Source organism: Prionailurus bengalensis, chromosome F2 (genome assembly GCF_016509475.1).
Source record: "Prionailurus bengalensis isolate Pbe53 chromosome F2, Fcat_Pben_1.1_paternal_pri, whole genome shotgun sequence".
NCBI lineage: Eukaryota > Metazoa > Chordata > Mammalia > Carnivora > Felidae > Prionailurus > Prionailurus bengalensis.
The window spans coordinates 80,987,368-80,994,842 of record NC_057353.1 but is presented as its reverse complement, the minus strand read 5'-3'; the positions used below and the strand labels follow the sequence as shown (position 1 = coordinate 80,994,842).

At 64.9% G+C, this 7,475-nt stretch overlaps 1 protein-coding gene across 1 annotated transcript; it reads left to right on the top strand.

Moving 5' to 3' along the window:
* The first annotated feature begins 508 nt into the window (after positions 1-508).
* On the top strand, positions 509-1,658 carry GPR20 (G protein-coupled receptor 20). Its single transcript, XM_043601886.1, has one exon. The coding sequence runs from the start codon at positions 526-528 to the stop codon at positions 1,603-1,605; it is 1,080 nt and encodes a 359-aa protein (XP_043457821.1). The 5' UTR covers positions 509-525; the 3' UTR covers positions 1,606-1,658.
* The last annotated feature ends 5,817 nt before the right edge of the window (positions 1,659-7,475 follow it).

The window sequence follows — 7,475 nt, the reverse complement described above, 5'->3', positions numbered from 1 at the left end:
TTTTCTAGCACAAACGACGCCCTGGGTGCTGCTGGGGTGCTCAGTTAACCCTCCCCGCAGCTCCACAACGCCAGCCGCGCAGGTTAGCACGGGAGGCACAGACAGGTTAAGTGACTTTCCCGAGGCCGCACAGCGAGTAAGGGAGGAGCCGGGACCGGAGCCCGGGTTCGAACACCAAACACGGGGCCCCACAGCTTCCTGGTGCCACAGCCTTCCTCTTCCCTCTTGGTTCTAGGCCGGTCCTGCCCAGCCAGGGGTTTCTACTTCCTGCTGTGCAGAGAAGTAGGCCCAGAGCATTAACATCCCGCCCAAGCTCCGCCCTGGCAGGCGCCGGGGCCACGTGGAGTGCAGAAGAAGGCAGGCATTTGAGGGCCAGGCCAGGAAAAGGCACAAAGCCGGGAAAGCTGGGGGCCTCGGTGGGCAGGCAAGCCGAGCGGGACCAGCCTCCGGGCGGGGCTCCGGTTGCCCAAAGGTCACCCACCCCGCTCCTTCCTTCCAGGCCCAGGGCGTGCGCTGGCCGCCGTCATGCCCGCCGCGTCTCCCACGGGGCCCTGGGCCCCCGCGGCCCCCAACGCCACGGCGGCGGCGGCGGCGGCCAACGTCAGCGTGCCCGAGGTGCCCCTGTTCCACCTGTTCGCCCTGCTGGACGAGGAGCTGCACGCCGCCTTCCCGGGCCTGTGGCTGGCACTGATCGCGGTGCACGGCGTCATCTTCCTGGCGGGGCTGGTGCTCAACGGACTAGCGCTGTACGTCTTCTGCTGCCGCACGCAGGCCAAGACGCCCTCGGTCGTCTACACCATCAACCTGGTGGTGACCGACCTGCTGGTGGGGCTGTCCCTGCCCACGCGCTTCGCCGTCTTCTACGGCGCGCGCGGCTGCCTGCGCTGCGCCCTCCCCCACGTCTTCGGCTACTTCCTCAACATGCACTGCTCCATCCTGTTCCTCACCTGCATCTGCGTCGACCGCTACCTGGCCATCGTGCAGCCCGACGGCTCCCGCCGCTGGCGCCAGCCTGCCTGCGCCAGGGCCGTGTGCGCCTTCGTGTGGCTGGCGGCCGGCGCCGTGACCCTGTCCGTGCTGGGCGTGAGAGCCGGCGGCGGGCCTTGCTGCCGCGTCTTGGCGCTGACCGTCCTGGAGTTCCTGCTGCCCCTGCTGGTCATCAGCGTGTTCACGGGCCGCATCGTGTGCGCGCTGTCGCGGCCGGGCCTCCTGCGCCAGGGCCGCCAGCGCCGCGTGCGGGCCATGCAGCTGCTGCTGACCGTGCTCGTCATCTTCCTCGTCTGCTTCACGCCCTTCCACGCCCGCCAGGTGGCCGTGGCGCTGTGGCCCGAGGTGCCGAGCCACGCCAGCCTCGTGGCCTACCACGTGGCCGTGACCCTCAGCAGCCTCAACAGCTGCATGGACCCCATCGTCTACTGCTTTGTCACCAGCGGCTTCCAGGCCACCGTCCGAGGCCTCTTCCGCCGGCGCGGGGCAGAGCGCGAGCCCCACGGCAGCACCGTGGTCGGCATGCAGAGGAGCTCGCGAGCCTCGGGACTCAAGCACGTCCCGGGCCCCGGCCCCGGCGCCTTCACCCAGGACCTGGCTAACGGGCCAGAGGCTTAGTGGGCAGGACTCTGCAAGGGGACCGAAGGCCAGGACTGGACTGGGCAGGCCGGGTCGAGGACGGCACAGACGTCCGCTTGCCCTGGGGGTGGGGGCGGGGGTGGGGGTGGGGGTGGGGGTGGGATCGGCTTCACCGGGATCGATTGGTGATGGCTGCGCCCGGCACGCTGCTCAGTGCCTTGGTTGATTAGCGATGTCTGCCGCGGCCCTGGAGGGGCCGTCTAAGGCTGACCGTTTACCTGCCGTCTGGGGTGTATGCTGCGTCCAGCAAAGACTCAGAGGGGTAGCCAAGAGCTGCTTCTCTCCTGGTGCACGTTCACCCTGTGAGGGATTCCTCAGAAACAGGGACAGAGATGTTTTTAGGTACTAGGAATTGCAGAGAGGTTCCCTTTCCTCTCTTCCCCCCTCCCCATACCCCCCCGCCCCGCCCCCTCTGGCTTGGGCCTCTGACGGCCTCCTCTGAGCCAGACGCCAGGATTGCCTCCACCCGCTTTCTGTTGAGCGGCCAAGCTCCCTGGGCCCTTTATAGACTGCTATAGGGGCAGGGGCCTGTTGGGCACCTTCGGGCACCAGGCCCCACCTCAGCCACAGCCACTGACATAGGGTGAGACGGACCCTGGGCCCCAGATCTGCCCTTCTTTACAGAGAGAAGTCCTACATGTCCAGTGGCTCCAGGCAGAGTACCTGGTCCCCCAAGTTCAGGGCCCTGGAGGGAGGCCCGCGTGGGAGGCAGGAGGGCCATTTATATCCCCATGTTACAGATGAGGAAACTGAGGTTCAAAGAGGGAAAGGCCTGGCCAGGGTCACGGAGTGAGTTCCGGGCACTGCAAGGCCGGCACTGTCTTTAGCAACCCTTCGTGGAGCCCCGTGTGGACGGCTCCTCCTGCCCCAGGACATGGCAGCCCACAGCCTTCCTGCCGGAGGCCCAGGAAGTCCCGGGCTCCCACCCAGGGCTGCTTCCTGGGCCCGGATGCTTGAGCAGCAGAGAGCGTGGCGGTCAGCATCATAACCAGCGCCATCCTTGGCCCCGACTGGGTGCCGGGCACAGTCCAGGAGCCTCTCTCCTGCTTGACTCCGAGCAGGAGCTGCAGGGACAGAGGAGGGACCTGGGAGCTCGCTGTCTGCTGGGAAGCACCTGGCAAGAGCGATGCTGACCCCAGGGTGGGTTTTCAGGCAGAGAAGCTCTAACAGCATCTGGTGCCTGGACCGTCACGCAGTGGAGGAGGGAGGGCCAGTGTTTGCCCAGTGCAGCACCACCTGCGGGCTCTCTTCCTGCAGGGGCAGCAGCCCCCGGTTCCCATTCTAATTCATGCTAAAGAGTGACTGACTGACACTAACTGACCGCTGAGCTCGGGGGTGGAGGAGTTGCAATGGTCCTGGAACAAGGCCTTCCTCTGGGAGGAGGGGTCTCTTAAGGTAGGTGAGCAAACGTGAATCTGGGAAAACTGGGACCAGGTCCCGCCCTGCCTCATGGCTTTGTCTCATTACTCCCCACCATCTATGGATGGAAGTGCCCATGGACAGCACTGGGGTCCAAATCCAGGAAGGTGTCTAAGCCCCCTCCCCTTGTCCCCGTGCCTGACATCCCAACATCCACCCTGGGTCTCTCAGGGACACCCAGGGCGCGGGGGAGCCCTCTGCCGCTCCGACTGGAGAGGGTGACCACGTGTCTTCTGCAGCTGGGGCCGGGATGGGGAGCTGCCCTTGCACCTCTGAGAGCTCAGTCTGCTGCCCCCCCCATGCAGAACTCTCTCTAGATGGGCCTCAGTTTCCCCCAGTCTCCACCGCAGCTGGAGGATAGGGGGCTGGGGAGTCACCCCCCAGGACCTTGTCTGGGTCCCCACAGCTCTCTCAGAGGCTTGATTCCCCCTCCTGACGTCTGGCTCCCTCCCACCCTGGCCTCTTTGTCAGGACTGAGGCCCAGGGGTCTCTGGAGGCAGACCCCGACTGTCCTTGTTCCCATAGGGACCCGGTGTGGGATCTCTGCACCCCCTCCCCGTGGCCTGCCTTCCCAGATTTTCAAGAAGCCCAAATGACATGAGATGGCGTGTGTATTTATATCTGATGTAAACAATCTCCTCAACGAGAAGTCCTCATCTCCTGAATTAAACCTGTTTATTCCCTTCGTGCCCTCAGCTCAGCGAGCAGGGGGCAGGCAGCGGTTGCCGTGGGTTCGGACCCACGCAGGGGCCCACCCGTGCCCTCACCCCACTCCCGCTCCCGTGGACAGGCAGGCCGCGGTGGTGAGTGTGTGGGGAGCCCTCCGTCCCGCGGGCAGGTTTGGGGGCCCCGAGCCCTGGGAAGGGCGGGACGGAAGGGGCGCAGATGGCACAATTGTGGGCAGGCTGTGAGCACGGCAGCTGGGACCGGGGCGCAGACCAGCAGAACGATGGGTCCCTCGCCCCTTCCTGGTGCCAAACCTGCCTGTGCAGGGGGAGGGGGAGGATGTGGGCAGGGCAGCCAGCATGCCCGACAGCGTGCCATCGTGTCACCGAGGTGCCGTCTAGGGGGGTGGGGGGGGACGGGGGGCAGTTGGCAGACAGCTGAGCGGGAGGGGGAGCCACGGCACCGCCTGTGGGCTTACAAAGTGCCACTGACTTAACCTGTTCTCTGAACCTGCCCGAGGCCTGGGAGGTGGGGATTGTCATCCCCAGTTTGCAGATGGGGAAACAGAGGCTCTGGGCATCCAGGATGGGGCTCCATCCTGGGCCTCTGGGCACCCAGCTCCTGCCTCGCACGGCCTAGTCTCTGTCCTCTGCCCAGGGGAGCACTGGACGGGAAGAAGAGTGGCTGGATGGGGCTCATCACTCTGCTGTCTGGCACCCTCTGAGGCCGGAGGCGGCTGGAGGTAAATATTAGGGCCTGTTTAGATTAAAGTCCATTAATAGCAGAAAATGTCTCTGCGGCGCCTGCCCCCAGCTTCCTGGGGGCCTCTGGTGCCTGGGGCAGGCGTGGAGGGCCCTGTGGGTGATGGATGTCCCCCCTGACGCCCGGGGTCAGACCCTGCACTCCCGGGCCCTCTGCCTTCTCCCCTCCCTCCCCTCCTCTGGAGGCAGCACACCCCCACCAACCCACCGACAGGGTCTGTGCACCCAATTCACAGAGGAGGAAACTGAGGCTTGGAGCTGTAATGGAGCTAGCATTCTCCACCCAGTCCTGCCTGGTTCCGGGGCCAAGGCCACCCCCACCTTCTGACCGTGGCAGGAGCCAGGAAAGCTGTGAAAGGAGGGTGTGGCCTGGCACGGGAGGGAGGAGGAGAGCCGGCCAAAAAGTGGACCGGAGAGGGAAAGGGGGGGGGGCAGCCCTGGGGAAACAGCTCGCCCAGCCTCACTCTCCCTGCCGTTTCCCTGGGTCGTGTCACCACGCTGCCCTCCATTTCCACGTGACCACCTGCCCCTCGGAGCCTCCCCAGACCTCCCCGTCAGGCCCCTCCCCCACGCTGGCAGCCTCTCCCCCATCGGGCTCCCTTTTTTTTCAGTGTCTGCCCAGCACCAGCCGGGACTGTCCACCTCTCAGGTCCCTCCCCCTCCTCTGGCCCTGGGGCCAGCCTGCCGGAATCCCTACCATGCCTCCCTTGGACAGACCACATGGCCCAGCCATCCCTCAGGACGGGGCCCCTCCCCGAACATCAGGCTTGGCCCCTTGCTGAGCCCTCAGGGACACTGCAGCCCCCACCCCCTTCCTGGGAGTCCAAAGCCTGGTGGCACAGCTGGGGTGCTCCGCGTCCTCTGCCGCTGCAAGTGGGACCAGCCAGGCAGGGGCATCCAGGAGGGCTTTCTGGAAGAGGAAGCTCCGGGCCCTTCCCTCCCCGTCCTCACCTGGCCCACCTGGCTCCCCCCCACTCCTGGCTGGGCCTCTCCTTGAGGTTGTGGTACCGGGAGCTTTTCAAGCATCGAGTACCCCCGGAGCCTCGGCAGGCTGGTGGGGCCAGGACATTTCACCCCCATGTTGCACGTGAAGAGCCTGAGGCCCAGCGGGTGAGGGGACACAAGCCCACACGCTGGGACCACGCTCAGTGCTCTGAGCCCAGCTCTCCGCCCCCCCCCCAACCCCCGCACCAGCTCCGGGTCCCCTCTCAGCCTCGGCCCCACTGCCCGTGAGCAGGAGCCTCCCGCCCAGACGGCAGGTGCCCCAGGCCAGACACGGCCCTGGCCCTGCTCCAGAGGCGGTATAGGAGGAGCTGGGGAGCCTGGCAAGGTAGGGGTCCCTCCGAGTGCCGCATCCCTGCCCCTCTCTGGGCCTCTAACTCCTCAGCTGTGATCCGGCTTCCCAGCCTGGGGTTAGTTAGATCCTGGGGTCTAGTTAACAGAAAGGACTTAAATGGGAGAAGCACTGTATGTGTTTATAAACTACGCCCCCCCCCCCGCAACTGCCCCTCAGATTCCAGGCCGTGACTGGGGAGAGGGGATGTGCCGAGCAGAGAGGTGGCTCACAAGGCATGGGGTCCCCAGTCGTATTCCAAGCCAGGAAGGCCTTCCCAGGGCGCCATATGCCAGAGTGAGGGCTCCAACGGGGGTCCCAGACAGAAGTGGGGTGGGGGGCACAAGCGTGGCGGGAGGGGTGAGCCAGGGCACGGTCAGCTGTCCTGCACTGAATTATCGGGACCCAGGCTCACGTCCGTCCCCAGCATGTCACAGGGTGCCACAGGCCTTCATGTCTGGGGACTGTGGGGGACAAAGGGCATCTGACCCCCTCTGCGCCCCAAGCGTCCAGGCTGTACCAGTGGCTTCTGAGACCTGCTTCACGGAGGGGCCCTGGGACCTGTGAGGGTCCTTCCGCCCCACCCACCCTATGGACACCTCTGGTGGCATCCGGGGTCAAGGGTGGTTAAAGGTCAAGCTTAGTCTGTGGGGGGTGAGGCCCAGGGGTCTGAGCCCTGCTCCCACCTGTCCTCTCCAGAGCAAGGCCACGCGGGCAGGTATGGGAGCAGCTCCCGAGGCCCGAGCACTAGAGGCCCACGCGGGGGGTGTCACAGCCCAGCCTGGGCCAGGACATGCCTCCCGGGTCAGGGCCCAGGCAGGCGACCCGCGTCCCAGCCGGGCCAGGTCCCTTCGGCCGCATCAGCTTCCCCAACCTTGCGTGAGTCATGTGCCGTTCTGGCCTCAGTTTCCTCTTCTGTCAAGGGGGTAATTGACGCCCTCTACCTTTAGGTGCAGTTGTGAGAATGAAACGCTAACGTGCGTGTTATGTGTGTGTGTGTGTGTGTGTGTATACGTGTGTGCTGTGTTATGTGTTTGTACATGTGCGTGTACATGTGTGTGTTGTATATTTACGTGCGTGCATGTTACATGTGTGCTGCATGTGTGTGTATGCGTGTGCACGTATTTGTATAGTGTGTGTGTGTGTGAGTGTTGTGTGTCTACGTGTATGTGCATAACTGCATGTATGTGTGTGTTCATTTCTTCCCATGGTGCTCAGCACTCCCCGACTAGTGATTAAATTGAGCTCATGAAGGACGTAAGGCCTCCCCAGGAAGGCTCCAGCACATTCTTTCACTCCACAGCGTCCTGCCCCTTCCCTGCGCCACAGGTAATCTGCGGGTTTCTCTCCCTACAGGACACCTGCCCTGCCCCCCGCCCCCCGCCCCCATTCTTCTGGGTTAAACCCTATCTTTGAGCGTCCCCGGAACACGCACACGTGGTAGGCAGGGGAGCAGTGAGAAAGGCTCAGGGCTCAGGGGGCACATCCTGGGCTCAGGCCTGGAGGCGGGATTCCCTCCTGGGTTCTGCCAGGGGTCTTGAGTGAGCCCCTCCCAGACTGGCCCCAGCTCCTCCAGCAGATCCGCTGGGAACGCCAGAGGGACAAGTGTGTATGGGGCCCAGGGCCACCAGGTGGCGCTGCTGGCCCGGGAGAGGCAGCCGAGGTGTCCA